The sequence below is a fragment of the Aulostomus chinensis genome, chromosome 10 (genome assembly GCF_037954235.1).
Source record: "Aulostomus chinensis isolate RoL2024-O1b breed Wild chromosome 10, RoL_Achi_v1.0, whole genome shotgun sequence".
Lineage (NCBI taxonomy): Eukaryota > Metazoa > Chordata > Actinopteri > Syngnathiformes > Aulostomidae > Aulostomus > Aulostomus chinensis.
This window is the reverse complement of record NC_141329.1, coordinates 15297733-15313562: the sequence shown is the minus strand read 5'-3', so window position 1 is coordinate 15313562 and position 15830 is coordinate 15297733. Positions and strand designations below refer to the sequence as shown.

The 15830-nt window shown below is 41.1% G+C and overlaps 1 protein-coding gene across 2 annotated transcripts in view; it reads left to right on the top strand.

Annotated features, from left to right (window-relative positions):
• ulk2 (unc-51 like autophagy activating kinase 2) overlaps window positions 1-15830 on the top strand; it is an 81888-nt gene that overhangs the window by 44338 nt on the left and 21720 nt on the right. For both annotated transcript variants that reach the window (XM_086216147.1, XM_086216146.1), the window contains exons 11-15: window positions 1048-1098; window positions 1200-1288; window positions 1547-1715; window positions 7732-7789; window positions 15157-15306. In XM_086216147.1, coding sequence (XP_086072273.1) covers window positions 1048-1098; window positions 1200-1288; window positions 1547-1715; window positions 7732-7789; window positions 15157-15306 — 517 coding nt within the window. The remainder of the gene's footprint in view (window positions 1-1047; window positions 1099-1199; window positions 1289-1546; window positions 1716-7731; window positions 7790-15156; window positions 15307-15830) is intronic.

Below are 15830 nucleotides of genomic sequence, written 5' to 3'. Positions count from 1 at the left end.
TGATGGCAGGAGGTGTTTGCCCAAAATCTCACGATACATGACCCCATTCATCCTTTCCTTAATATGGATCAGTCGTCCTGTCCCCTTTGCAGAAAAGCAGTCCAAAAGCATAATGTTTCCACCCCCATGCTTCACAGTGGATATGGTGTTCTTAGGATTCAACTCTGCATTCTTCCCCCTCCATCAGGGTGAGTGGTGTTTATACCAAAGAGTTTGATTTTGGTCTCATCTGACCACATGGCATTCTCCCAATCCTCTTCTGGATCATCCAGATGATCTCTGGCAAACTTAAGACGGGCCTGGACATGTACTAGCTTAAGCAGGGGGACCTTTCAAGCACTGCAGGATTTTAATCCATAATGACGTAATGTGTTACTAATAGTAACCTTTGTTACTGTGGTCCCAGCTCTCTTCAGGTAATTGACCAGTTTCCCCCGTGTAGTTCTGGGCTGTTTCCTCACCGTTCACAAGATCATTTGCATGGAGCCCCAGGTCATGGGAGATTGTCAGTGATCTTGTATTTATTCCATTTTCTAATAATTGCTCCAACAGTTGATCTCTTCTCACCAAGCTGCTTGCCTGTTGTAGCATGGCTCATCCCAGTCTTGTGCAGGTGTACAATTTTGTCCCTGGTGTCCTTTAACAGTTCTTTGGTCTTGGCCATGGTGGAGAGGTTGCAGTCTGACTGTTTTAGGGTGTGGACAGATGTCTTTTATTCAGATAACAAGTTCAAACAGGTGCCATTAATGCAGGTAACGAGTGGAAGATAGAAGAGCTTCTTAATGAAGAAGTAACAGGTCTGTGAGGGCCAGAATTCTTGCTTGTTTTCCTTGATTTCCTGGATTTTTTTTCACATTCTGTCTCTCACAGTTGAAGTCTACCAATGATAAACATTACAGACCTCTCTCATCTTTTGAAGTGGGACAACTTGCAGAATTGGTGGCTGCCAAATACTTTTTTGCCCCACTGCATATACATTGAGACCTGTGTTTATGTTCATGACACGACTTGTCATATCTCCTCTGTTTTCCTGACCACCTTTTGCAGACACATTTTTCAGCCATCCTTTCCTGCAGTCGTCGTCGACCATTAAAAAATGTAAGCAGAAAGGGCACCCCCCTCAAAGCACTTTCATTTAGTGCATTTCATGTCATCCTATTGGATTAAAGTATGATTGTTCTTGTATTTATTTCCCTCAGCGTGTCCAGTGCCTGTCCCTAGCACCTTGAGTGCAGTGACAGACAGTTCCTGTGGCAGCTCCCCATGTATCCGCTATAACTCCCCTCCTGTGAGCTTGATATAATTTGTTTGAAATAATTTCTGCATCAGGAGTTACCTTAATGCTGTAGTTACCCTTACTGCAGATAATGTTTATATTATTCCCAGCATCAATGAGAAGCCAGGCCAAGTTATTTTCACAAAATGATGCAGTTTTCTGTAACAGAATTATCATATTACTTTGATGGTCATCATTGCCCTGATTGGAAGCTTGATTGCATGAATCAGGAGCCACAATATCAATCTCTATGTTTTTCTGCGATCACAGTCTCACCCAGACACGCAGACCCTAGCAGAAGATGGCTTGTCATCCCCACCACTTGGCCCGCCCAACTACCTGCAACTGTCCAAAGAGTCAGCAGGAAGCAACAGCAGCAAGAACTCCTCCTGTGACACTGATGATTTTGTCCTGGTTCCCCACATCTCGGCTGACAGCTGTAAATGTCACCCCACATATATCTTGTATATACAAATACCTACCTCATTTTTCCTCCAAAATATTAAGAATGCACATCATCTCTTGGTTAGCTTTGTCGATCAGCTGATTCATCCTGTTTATGGAAAAATGCGGACACTATACTCCATATGTGTTGTGTTTCAAAGATGAGGTTGTTTTCACAAGTATGTTTATGTGCATTGATGTAAATTGGAATTTTGTATTCTGTCCATTTAGCTTTTGTCACTTTTTCAAACACACAAAACATTTTAAAGAAACATCACAGGTTTGGAATAGAGAGGCCACTGTAATTCCAAAAAATGCACGTCAATGACATTACTTGTACAATTTAACCTTTTTTTCATTCTTGACCCTGCCTCAAACCACAGAGGAGGTGTTTAGTTGAAAGTAAGGCAGCATTGTCCCTTCGTTGTAATATTTCTCATGAAAAGTATCTGAGCTGTCATGTAAAACTGGTTAACTACAACATAGTGTTAACTTGCCTTTTTCTGATCATTAATGCTCTTGAAAGTGTATTTGAAAGAATATCTAAAAAAAAAAAGTTTATATCATATATCTTTTTTTACACATGCTTAGGGCTGATCTTTTTTGTCTCCACTTGCCTTTTCTTAATCTTTGCAGTGTCTTTTTTCAGAAGAAAGAAAAAAATGGCATCACTTTTGAAGTTAACTACACACAAACAGATATGAACAGATTTTTGTGTACAATTTTGATCCAAGGATTAAAAAAAACATCAGGTCATCAAATCTGATTGTGCACATATATGGACTAGATATGACCTGGTTGCTCTAAACTACACATTATCACTAAAGAGAATGTCAAAGTCGATCTCTGCCATCTCCAGCTCTTCCTCCTCATTATCACAGTCGGATTCTAGGTTTTTGTGCTACTGATTCTCTGTTGGTCCTGTTGTCTTGTAGCAAGTGACTCTGAAGTTAGGCTTTCTGCACATGAGAGATGAGATAAAACTTGGCCGTGAGGTGTTCAAGGTGTGTTTTGGAATTTGAATGAAGGACTTTATCAGCGGGGGGGGGGGGGGGCATGGTGGTGCAGTGGTTAGCACTGTCGCCCCACAGCAAGAAGGTTCTGGGTTCAAGCCCCTGTTTGAGTATAGGATCTTTCTGTGTGGAATTTGCATGTTCTCCCTGTGTCTGTGTGGGTTCTCTCTGGGTTACTCCCACAGTCCAAAGACGTGCAAGTGGGGACTAGGCTAATTGGATACTCTAAATTGACCGTATGCATGGCTGTGAGTGTGAATGGTTGTCTGTCTATATGTGTTGGCCCTGTCATGAACTGGCGACCTGTCCAGGGTGTACCCTGCCTCTCATCCGAAAGTAGCTGGGATAGGCTCCAACCCTCCTGTGACCCTTAACTGGATAAACGGTAGTAAATGTCCTCCATGGCGTCCTGGTCCTTGGATCAGAATTCTTTGGAATTATTGTTTATTTGTTTCTATATGTAGTTTACTTCAAAAGTTATGCTATTTTCTTTTTGTAATCTTTGGAATAGATGCATTAAAGGGTTTAGAATGTATCATTTGGACAGCATGTTACCTGGCACAACCTTAAAATAGAGGATTAACGAAAATAGGTGGCGCAAAAAATCCTGGTGGGTACACATGAAGCTTTCTTTCAGTCTAGACCATATCACTCACAGCCCTGAAGAACCAGACTATCCCACGAAAAAGTACTGGGGTTTATTTAAAGCAGACCAAAGAGCTGAGGCATCTCCTAACATCAGATTACCTATGTGCCACTAAGGAGCAGAAGACGAGCTGTATCTTTGACCAGTTTTCTCCCATTTAGAATTTTCTCTTACTATATGTCTGAAAAAAAAAAAAGTTTTTCACACCTGTCATGCATAGAAAATATTTCTCCACAGGCAAAAAAACAACCCTTAATTACTCTTGCTCAGCAACCAAAGCTTTTCTTCTGCTGCTGAGTCACAAATCCTGGCACCAGTGCAGGTTGAAACGCAACAGGCACTGAAGTGAAGGCATTATTCTGGTATATTTCTGCTTACGAAATATACAGTCTTGATGAGATTGATCTTGATGGTAAATGAAACTCTGTAGACTTAGTTTGTTTAATATTATTAATTCTTGATTACACATGTTGCTGTATCATTTTCTTTGTATGATTGGGATTATATTTAGAATGTCTCCTTGATGAATCTCTCAATACAGTGTATGTAGAGTATATACACTACGAGTCAAAATTTTGGTCATACTTTCTCATTTAATGTTTTTTCTTTATTTTCAAGACTATTTATATTGCAGATTCTCACTGAAACCATCAAAACTATGAATACATGGAATTATGTAGTCAACAGAAAAGTGTGAAATAACTCAAAACATATTTTAGATTTTTCAAAATAGCCACCCTTTGCTTTGATTACTGCTTTGCACACTCTTTGCATTCTCTCGATGGGCTTCAAGACATAATCACCTGAAATAGTTTTCCAACAGTCTTAAAGGAGTTCCTAGAGATGCTGAGCACTTGTTGGCCCTTTTGCCTTCACTCTGCAGTCCATCTCATCCCAAACCATTTGGATTTGGTTTAGGTCAGGTGACTGTTGGCCAGCACTCCATCACTGTCCTTTTTGGTCCAACAAGCCCTTACACATCCTGTTTTTCCTGTTGAAAAATAAATGATGGTCCCATTAAATGCAAACCGGATGGGATGGCATGTTGCTCCAGGAGGCTGTGGTAGCCATGCTAGTTCAGTGTGCCTTCAGTTTTAATAAAACCCCAATTGCTGGAGCTAAGAGGACCAGATCATCCGCAAAAAGCAGAGATGACATCCTCCTGCCACCAAACTCTACCCCCTCCACCACCCAACTGCGCCTAGAAATTCTGTTCATAAAAGTTACGAACAGAACCAGTGACAAAGGGCATCCTTGGGGGAGTCCAACCCTCACTGTGAACAAGTCCGACTTCCTGTCGGCAACGCAGACCAGACTCAAACTCCTCTGGTAGAAAGAATGAACGGCCCTTTGTAATGGGCCATCCACCCCATACTCCCGGAGTACCCCCCACAGGGTGCCCCTGGGAACATGGTCATAAGCCTTCTCCAGATGAACAAAACACATGTGGACTGGTTGGGCAAACTCCACAATAATATCACTGCTTTATATATTTGATGTCTACAGTATATATCTATAGTGTAGAAAGTAGTAAAAATAAAGAAAACAAGCAGCGTTGTCAGGGCCTGAGCCCCCGCGCGGCCTGTGGCCGCGTCGTTGACACCGCCTCCATTCCAACGGTGTTTTGGTCGAGTGTGTAGGCCTTGTAGTTTAGGAGTTAGAAGCCTGAGTGTGATGCAGAGAGTGAGTGCAGAGTTGAGAGCTGGCCCTTTAAGAACCCCTCCCCCACTGCTCTGTCTTTGAGCTGTGCTAGAGTTGAGAGCAGAGGAGGATGAACAGAATTGTAGTGTGGAAAAGTGGAATAAGTCAGCTTACATTGGTCAAGAGTGACTCATAATACCATATTTTTTTTAGGGATTTTTGTCAGGAATGCAGTGGTGTGTTTTGTAAAGCTGTGGGATGTATGGTGTAGACGTGCGAAGCGTTTGTTTGACAGTATGTACCCTGAGAGGACACGGTCTCCCCATAGACTTCCATTGTAAGCGTGAAACGTGTCTCCCCCACTTTGATGCCTTGTAAAATCCAAACCGAGTAATTCATTTAAAAACCTTAGGCAACTTTTAATCAGCATAGTTGGCAGAGTAATGTGTGAAAGTTTGGAAGCGATAGCATTAATGGCCTAGGAGGAGATAGATTTTGTTCGGGGAGTAAAAAAAGTCCTGATTTTGACAGTTTTGTCCAATTTGTGGACATTCTGTTGTAGATAGGTGAGGGGTCAGAGTGTATGAATTTTGCGTCTTGATGAGACGAGTCCAACGGTGTTGGTCCCATGTTTGTGGGACTTTCGTGGGAGGAGTTATAGCGCTGTAAATTATAAAAAAAGTTATGTTTTTGTTGTGTGGCTCCCTAGGTGGCGCTATAGACTTTTGTGGTGTTTTTCTTTTTGATTAGTGAATGTTTAGTTAGACCGGACAATTGTGCCGAATTTCAGCGAATTTCATGCATGTTCAGGGGGTGAAATTAGATTATGCGCGTTATGCTCATAATGCGCATATTGCGTGTGCTCATTGACAGCAAGAACAGTGTAGTACCAGGTTTTGAATGGTGTGTATGTGAAAACCGGCTCCGGGCCGTCTGGCCCAGCTGCCTCATGGGTTTAGGGGGGGGCTGGGACACTGTTTAGTGTGTGTTTTTAGTGCTGCTAATGTGTTGCTCTGCTGAGCAAACATAACAGGGTCTTCGCCTGAAGTACCTTCAGGCTCAGGCCCTAATAAAAAACATTGAATGAGGGCTTCACGGTGGTGCAGTGGTTAGCACTGTCGCTGTTGAAAAATAAATGATGGTCCTATTAAATGCAAACCGGATGGGATGGCATTTTGCTCCTGGAGGCTGTGGTAGCCATGCTAGTTCAGTGTGCCTTCAGTTTTAATAAATCCCCAATTGCGGGAGCTAAGAGGACCACATCATCCGCAAAAAGCAGAGATGACATCCTCCCGCCACCAAACTCTACCCCCTCCACCACCCAACTGCGCCTAGAAATTCTGTTCATAAAAGTTACGAACAGAACCAGTGACAAAGGGCAGCCTTGGCGGAGTCCAACCCTCACTGTGAACAAGTCCGACTTACTGTTGGTAACGCAGACCAGACTCAAACTCCTCTGGTAGAAAGAATGAACGGCCCTTTGTAATGGGCCATCCACCCCATACTCCCAGAGTACCCCCCCACAAGGTGCCCCTGGGAACATGGTCATAAGCCTTCTCTAGATGAACAAAACACACGTGGTTGGGCAAACTCCACAATAATATCACTGCTTCATATATTTGATGTCTACAGTGTGTATCTATAGTGTAGAAAGTAGTAAAAAATAAAAAAAAAAAAAAACATTGAATGAGGGCTGCACGGTGGTGCAGTGGTTAGCACTGTCGCCTCATAGCAAGAAGGTTCCGGGTTTGAGTCCCAGCTCGGGCACAGGATCTTTCTGTGTGGAGTTTGCATGTTCTCCCCGTGCCTGCATGAGTTCTCTCCAGGTACGCCGGCTTCTTCCCAGCGTACAAAGACATGCAATTGGGGACTAGGCTAATTGGACACTCTAAATTGTCCATCGGTATGAATGTGAGTGTGAATGGTTGTTTGTTTATGTATGTTGGCCCTGCGATGGACTGGCGACCTGTCCTGGGTATACTCCAGCCCCCCCGCGACCCTTAATAGGAATAAGCAGAAGACAATGGATGGATGGATGGATGGATGGATGGATGGACATTGAATGAGATGGGGTGTCCAAATTTTTGACTGGTAGTGTATGTATTTATACATATTATGTTATTTAATCAAGAGTGGAACAGTAATGCTGCTGGTCTCTTTTGTATCATTTCTTCTTGTGGATTTTCCTCTTTTGAAAATTACAAATATTCACAACAAATCAGCCATATGTGCTACAGCTTTGTTGCAAAATATAGCTGAATGCAAGCAAGAATTTTCAAGTGGTTTGAGCTTGTTGCCATTGCGAAATTCATCACATGGTTTCTCTTAAAATCTGTAGAATTTACTAAATGTATTGCGTCCCATATTTTTCTTCTTTTTTTTTTTTGCTTAATACACCAAACTTACTCAATTGATTGTAAATGTAAAAATAAAAAAATATTACTTGAACCACTGCAGAACATTGCAGATGGGCATGAAATAAATGACCACATTTTGGAACACCGTACATGGTTCAGCTACATAGATTCAGACCTGGTATTGTTAGCAAATGACTTCATGTCACAATCTCTGTTTTTCTCTGATAAGCTCATTTCTCCCTCAGTGAGAATTGTATGTAGCTGGTATTTTGATTGACATTGAATCACCTCATTAATCCTTGTTTAGATGTCAGTGAAACTCATGTTTTGGTTAACATCGCTCTTCCCCCTCAGATGACCAACCAGTTGGACCAGGTCGTCGGCCATCTAGTGAGTTCCTCCTGTGTGGAGGGTAAGTAAACCGAGATTGAAATACCATTTATTTGTTCGAGTGTCTCCACTGAACCTTTAATTTAACTGGAAAGAATGATTCATGTAGCAACTCATAATGTAATAATGGCTCATAATGTAATAAAATCATGAGCACATAACGTAATAACATCTTTGTGTATGAGGTAATAATGTAACAATTTATTACATTATGAGCCCAACAATGTAGCAACTCATCATGTAATAACAGTTCATAATGTAACAATGGCTTATACTGTGAGAAAAGTGTTGTATGATCAGCATTTTTTACCTTTGCCATTCCTGCAGGGTGAAAGATCATGCTTTCATCACTGTGATTGTCTGTATGTAAGCAGAATCACAAAATTTCTGCAAAACGTGGAGGAGCAATAAGTCCATAACGACCACACCTGAACACTGACTACTTACTGACAGGCAGAGGCCTGTGTTTGACTATGATTTGTACATAAGTGGCACTGCAGTAATAAGGTGGATTAAGGAACAGGGAGGGGGACAGTAGTTCATGTAGTTTCAGAGCACAGCAAGAAGGTTCTGGGTTCGAGCCCCGACTGGGGCATGGGATCTTTCTGTGTGGAGTTTGCATGTTCTCCCTGTGCCTGCGTGGGTTCTCTCCAGATACTCCGGCTTCCTCCCACAGTCCAAAGACATGCAAATGGGGACGAGGCTAATTTGATGCTCTAAATTGACCATAGATGTGACTGTGAGTGTGAATGTTTGTCTGTCTATACATGCTGGCCCTGTGATGGACTGGCGAGCTGTCCAGGGTATACCCTGCCTCTTGCCTAAAAGCTGCTGGGATAGGCTCAACCCCCCCACCTTAACAGGATAAACGGAAGAAAATGGATGGATGGAAAATGCTCTTAAACTACATAAATTACAGTCTACCTCCCTCCGTATTTGTCTGTTTGGCATTATTAGTATATTTGAATGCCAAACAGACAAATACATTAAGTTATTTTTCATATCAACTCTGTATTTGTATTTGTCTGCTTGGCATTATGAGTATATTTTAATGGAACCCTCTATTTATTCGTGGGTGGATATTTATGCCGTATTGAACAATTCTGGACATAAGCATGACATAAGCAGTTGTGTCATGCACGTTCGACATTCTAACTAGCCTGAAGTGGCCTTAAAAGACAAATCTATTTGTTCATCCATCCATCCATCCACCCATCCATTTTCTTCCACTTATTCCTGTTAAGGGTCGTGGGGGGGCTGGAGCCTATCCCAGCGGCTACGGGCAAGAGGCGGGGTACACCCTGGACAGGTCGCCAGTCTATCGCAGGGCCAACATAGAGAGACAAACAACCATTCACACCCACGTTCATACCTACGGTCAATTTAGAGTATTCAATCAGCCTAGTCCCCAATTGCATGTCTTTGGATAGTGGAAAGGAGCCGGAGTACCCGAAGAGAACCCATGCAGGCACAGGGAGAACATACAAACTCCACACAGAAAGATCCCATGCCCGAGCCCAACCTGGATTCGAACCCGGATCCTTCTTGCTGTGAGGCAACAGTGCTAACTACTGCACCACTGTGCTGCCCTATTTGTTCATATTAAAAGCAATTTTTTTTTTTATTGCTTACTGCAGCACCCTCAATTGCAGTTCATATTAGGACATCTTCAGGTCTCAGGGTTTGGTGTCAATCAAACCTCAGTCAGGTGTTAGACCTCAGATAAAAAGACTCAGACAAAAAGACACCAGACTCAGAAAAAGTCCTCAAATATGCCAGACTCAGAAATAATGGACCCAGAAAAAAATAACAGACTCCAAAAAAAGTCCCCAGAAATAATGGACTAAAGAAAAGTCCTTTCCCAAACCCTTTCCCTTGTATTTGTATAGACCAAAATCACAGCAAAGGCATGTAATACGTGGTGTCTGATTGTTGAGAGCTTTTTATGTTAGGCGAATTTTGAATTCTAGTCTGTATTTGACAGGGAGTCAATGAAGAGAAGTAAGTACAGTACAGTATGGTATCATTTAGTAGGTCTTGTCAATATATGATCAGAAGTGTTTTGGACCAGCTGGACAGTCTTTTGAGACTTATTGGTACAGCCAGATAGGAGGGAATTGCAGTAATTTGGGTTGAAATTGACCAGATCATGGACTAGTTTCTTTGCATCTTTTTGAGACAGGATGTGTCCGATCTTAGCAATGTTACATAAATAAGAAGAGGCAGTCCTGGAGATTGGTTTCCTGTGGGTGTTTAAGGACAGATCCTGATCACAGATATCTCCCAGATTCCTAATTGTCGTGCTGGAGACCAAGGTAATGCTACCCATGGTACCTATCTCATTAGATAATGTTGATTAGGTGTTTTGGGCCCAGCACACAATTAGAGCAAATGGAAGCAAATATATTAATTATTATTAATTATTATAAATATAGTAAGAATACCTATCCAAGCACAGACCCTTGTGGAAAACCGTAGCTGTGTGTAAGTGCTCATAGAGAATCATTATTCACAAGCAAAAACTGAGATCCACTTAGTAAATTTGACTTAAACCAGCTTGATGTAGTTCCTTTAATGTCAATTACATGTTTCATGTGTGGTCAATGGTATCAAAAGCTGCACTAAGATCAAACAAGACCAGCACAGACACAAGACCCTCATCTGATGCTACTATCGAAGGCCATTAGTAACTTTGACGAATGCTGTTTCTGTGCTATGATGAACCCCGAAACCTGCCTTGAAATCCTCAAATAAGCTATTGCTTTGATAAAAGTCACCGACCTTTTTTAGCAACTGCTTTCTCAAGAATCTTGGAGAAAAAAGGAAAATTTGATATTGGTCCATAGTTGGCCAAAACTTCTGGATCTTGTGAAGATCAATGGATGAAAAGCAGTCCACGTAAATGTCTGAGCGTACATCCCACTCAAAGGTTTCTGAGTTTGAAGACAACGTTGTGTCAGCTGATTGCAGGAGGAGATGGATTTTTATCTCTAATAAGTAAAATTTTAATCATCTAAAAAGTTCATAAAGACATTACTACTCAAAGAAACAAGAATACTTGGTTCAATAGAGCTGTGGCTCCGTCATTCTGGCTATAGTGCTTTTGAGAAACCCAGGGTTGTTCTTATATCCTCTATGAGTGAGTTAGCTGATTAGGCAGCTCTAGTTTTACAAAGGGCTTTTCTATACGTTTCAGTGCTGTCTTGTCAGACTACATGGGACTGTTCCAGTTTATAGGCATGCCATATTCTCCCATTTTTTAGTTTTTTTTTTTTTAAGCTATCAAGTTTTGGAATTGTGCCATAGTGCTTGTTTCCTTTGTTTCATAGTTTTCTTTTTTAATTGGGCAATAGAGTTCAAATGTCTCTGAGTTGCACTTTTGATAAAATGATCAATTTGGGAGTAACTGAGGTTCATAACAGGATCCCCTGTTATAATGGGACATGACCCTGAATTAAATGCCAGTGGGACTGCATCTTTAAATTTAGCTACAGCATGATCGGACAGACAGAAAAATACAGTTTACCTTGGTGGTGTGTAGTTGAGTACTGTAACACAAATTCAAAGGTGATTAATTGATGGTCTGATAAAATACAGTTCTGTGGAAATAGAACTAAATGTTAAACTTCAATTCCCCTTGTTAGGATGAGGTTATGGGTGTAGTTATGACAGTGAGTGGGCCCATATACAGACGAATAGAAGTCAACTGAGTCTAAAAGAGATAGATGTAGTACCTAGACTGTAATTGTCAACATCCACATGAAGACTGAAATCACTTAAAATAATGAATTTAACTGTTTTAAGAACCTAACTGGATATAAACTCTGAGAATTCAGAGTATGAACCACAAGGGCGGTACACAGAAACAAATGGGGCTTTAGAGTTTTGCTGGTTAAGACAAGCTGACAAATGAATTAGGGTTAATTTAGCGTCTATGATTTATTACTGGACTTGCGTCAAAAGTGGCAGCAACACTACCTCCTCCACCATAGCCTCCAGGAATAGGTGGGTTAATAAGACTGGGAGTGGATTCATTTAGACTAATATTCTCAAAATTACACAGACACGTTTCAGTAAGACTAAATCATTGTAATAGATATTTATGCATCTACTAATACAGCCTTTGATGACAGAGATATTTTGAATCAGTTTGGTGGTACTGTCAATGTTTATAAGTTTTTTTGTGATTGAGTCCTCTTGTTTGTATTCGAAAGAAAAAACTGACAAGGTCGGGGGACATACCCAGTTTCTATGGGGTTTTGGGTGGGTAATTCATAGTGGACGTGCAGAGAAGCCTGTTAGAAGGTAGTTCTGCCTCCTGGTCTCAACTCTGGATTGCGAGGGTTTTGGGTCTTGAATACACTATATCATATTTGTAGATTTGGGAGCTGCTCCATCCAACGTGGAATGAATGCCGTCAAAATGCTGCCATCATCATACGGGGTCTCCCCTAGCAAGTTTTCTAGTAATCTTCAAAGCCTACTTTGTTTGCAGGACACCACCTCGACAGCCAGCAGGTGAACACTTAAGTGCGGCTCAACATGGCATCACTTGTTTTATATGACAGGGGTTCAGAGAACACAAAAGAGTCCTAGATGGTCTTTGCGGTGTACACACGACTCAATATTTACTGTAGTGACCTCGGGCTGGCGTTGTCGAATATAGTTACTAGCGATGTAAATGAATGAAAATAACAATTTTATTGTGTTAACAGTAACCTTTCGTTAGCATTTGTGAATTTGACTCGATGTAACCCACTCTGGCCTCAGGAATATAGTTCTCTATGGTTGCTGGTGTTGCTAACTCTATGTCCCTCAAAAAGGAACTTCCAATGACCAGAATTGTTTTCTCAGCGGGTGTGTTGCTGAGTGGAGAAACCTGTCACAAATGTAAACAGGTGGTCGTTCTTTTATAGGAGGCTTCTGTTAAGGAATTTGCTTCCTTTGGATAGTCACACACCCTCCTGGCTGCTCAGGGGCTGCCGTGGGACAGCTAGTCATAACTACACTAGGAAGACCCACACCAGTTGACAGGGGCTGGCTAGCTCTAGTGGCTAGTTGTTTGTGTCCACAGGTGCGGAGCTGTTGCAGTGTGTCAATGTGTCAATTAGGGAGCAGTTGATCTGTGTGAATATAAATTACAGGTTGTGTTGTCAAGATGAAGTACACAAATTATCTGAATTTTGTCTTTATTACCGAAATTTTGACATTAGCTGTTACATGCAATTTAACAAAATACTAAACTACCATTCCCTGAATCCCTCAGCATTATACACAATTCTGCACAAATGTTCCCATTGTTCATTGGCTTGATGACATAAATTCACATTGATGTTGGGAATCAGAAGGTCCATGGTGCAAACCTTCTACTTCTCCCCTTTATGCTTACTTTGAACATGCAAGTTGTGGTATGATTAAATTCGCACTTTTTTAAGGAAAGATTGGTAAGTCACACAGGTGACAAGCATTGTCAATCAGCCTTCTTTTCTACACAAAACAATCTCTTCATCTCCATAAATCTATTTTGTGTTGACATAGACCATGTGGATGCCCATTCCTGGCCCTAACTCATCACTGTCTTGTAAGCTATTTTATTTTGTGAGACAACAATGGAGCTCTACAGCCCATAAAAATGAGTATAACAGGCTAAGGCAAATCTTAATAGCTGGCAGATTATTTTACTGCTCAGCTGGTAGGATAGCTTGCCACTGCACTGAACTGAAGGGACTGCTGGCTTGGTAGAATTTACAAAGCGGAGCGTTGTAATGGCAGCATTTTTTTCCTGTGTGAACAAAGAGTGAGTCATAATGATAGCTTCATTTGATAGAGGGAGAGACACAGTTGTTGTGTAATCTCTGTGTAAAAAATGGTTCTCAAAACATTGATAACTGCCAGCTTGAAGGCCATTGATGTTCTCAATCAATTTGGGTTACACACACATGTATCTGTATCACCTATGCCATAGCCAAATGTAACTGTATATGGCAGCAACACACACCACAACAGCTGGGATTGGACTGTTGTGTCGCATCACATTGTCTCTTTAAATTTTTTATACCATCTTCTCCACTAGTATTCAAGTTTTATTTATTTGTCAGTAGTATAGTGTAGTAGTATGATGTAGTATGAGTGCTTTTCAGTGTTGCATTTCTTTTATTGAATGCAGCTGTAACCATGTTGCATTTGTTTCTTTAATAAGATTTTTATTTCCTATTTATATGCAAATTATCATCAAAACATTGAAGTAAAATTAAGTATAAATAAAAGCTCTTACTTCCTACTGCTGGCTACTCTATTTCCCCTCCCTCCTGGAAATCCCACCCTTTAGCTTATCAGCTATCCATTACTTTGTCAGTGTGATTCATTTAAAAGTGAAAAAAATTCAAGTCCATAGAAGAGACAAACATTGAATCGAAAGTTTGAGAGAAGGGAATGATTAAAAAGAGGTGGAATTTCTTAATCCCATCCCCCTCTCTACAGTTTTTTAGTAGTAGAAACCATGTTAACAACTATTAATCCGATCTTGCTCCAGTTTCCACAGCAGCTGCTCTGAACCCACAAATTTGGTATTTGTAAGGAGGACAAAAGCGCATAGCTTTACCTCCCATATTCCAGCAGAGGTTTGGATCAGTAACCCTTGCAGTGACTGAAATGCTTTATCGTGGGTGATGTTATTGAATATGTAAAGGACATCCAGGATTAGTCCCAAAATTATAGATAACACAACAACTGCTCTCTGGTTAGATTTTTTTTTTTTGGCCCTTTTTTTTTGCCTCATGTGTCGTCCCCCTCCCCCATCAATTATAGCCCCTCCCAGGCTCAACATCATTTCATAATACTGGTTTCCAACTAAAATATTTTCCCTCACTCCTTTTTTTGCTTTCTATAGACAATGACCCTCTGTGTGTGAGTTTGGAACTTATTGTAGGAACTTAGTTTCCTGTGGAATAACAAAAGAATGCAAATATGCTGTGGTTCCCTGTGCCTGTGCTTCCAGTCTTGTGTCTGCCTGAACATAGAGGACCTGGTTCACGTGTGAAATTGGCCAGCCCAGTCACTAGCCTTGCCCCCAGAAGAAAGAGATTTCAGTGAATTGGCCCTGCCTTTGTATTTAACATATAAGCCTTGCCTCCTTTTTTCTCCCCACCCCTGCTGAATGGGCAGGCAAAATTTTAGTTCCTCAGCCTTCTTCCACTATGAAGTAAACAAACTCTGAAACAAAGACCTTGACAACAGTTTTTATTTTATACCAATTACAAAGCACCAACCTTTTGGAGATTTCATTTTTTATAGCGTCTCAGTCCCCTTCAAATGTCCTCCAGATATGGAAAAAACAGCAGCCTCAAACAGGTTGGGTAACTGCAAACTTCTCCCCATTCTTTTCTTCTAGACAGCCACAGCCCACACCAGGACAGAACCCTACGGTATCCCCGAGGGGTGAGACTACTCCCATCCCTGTTCCAACCCAGGTACGAAACTACCAACGGATTAAGCAGAACCTTTCCAGTAGCCCAACTACCACGCACTACAGCTCCTTCAGGTAAGAGACACTTCTGCTGGGTCAAAGAAATACTTATACATACCTTATTAGTCATACACCTATTATGCAGTGTTTTATTAATAATTGAGTTATGGAACAGCATGAGATCCTTTTTCACAGGAAGATTATTAGGCGTCAGAGCCCGAGGGGGCTGAAAGCAACACGTAAATGTGACAACGCACCCCAAACTGTAAGAACTAGAAATGTGACACTTTTAGGACTGGTAGGGTATCCTGCATGAACTTCAAATTTAAAAATGCACATGCCCACCACAAGGTGGCGTTAAATGCAAAGAGCACATATTTTTTCACATTTTGGCTCCTAATTGTCACATACAATGCCATAAAACCTTTCAACCACAAGTTTGCTTTAATTTTTTTTTTTTAAGCAAAATCCTGAAACCTACTTTTTGGAATTCCCTCTATATGGTACATCTGATTGACCTGAGACTTTGAGAATATAACAAATTTATTATAAGAATTTTGATACTGCAAAAAAGCAAGTCAAGTCAATTTTATTTGTAT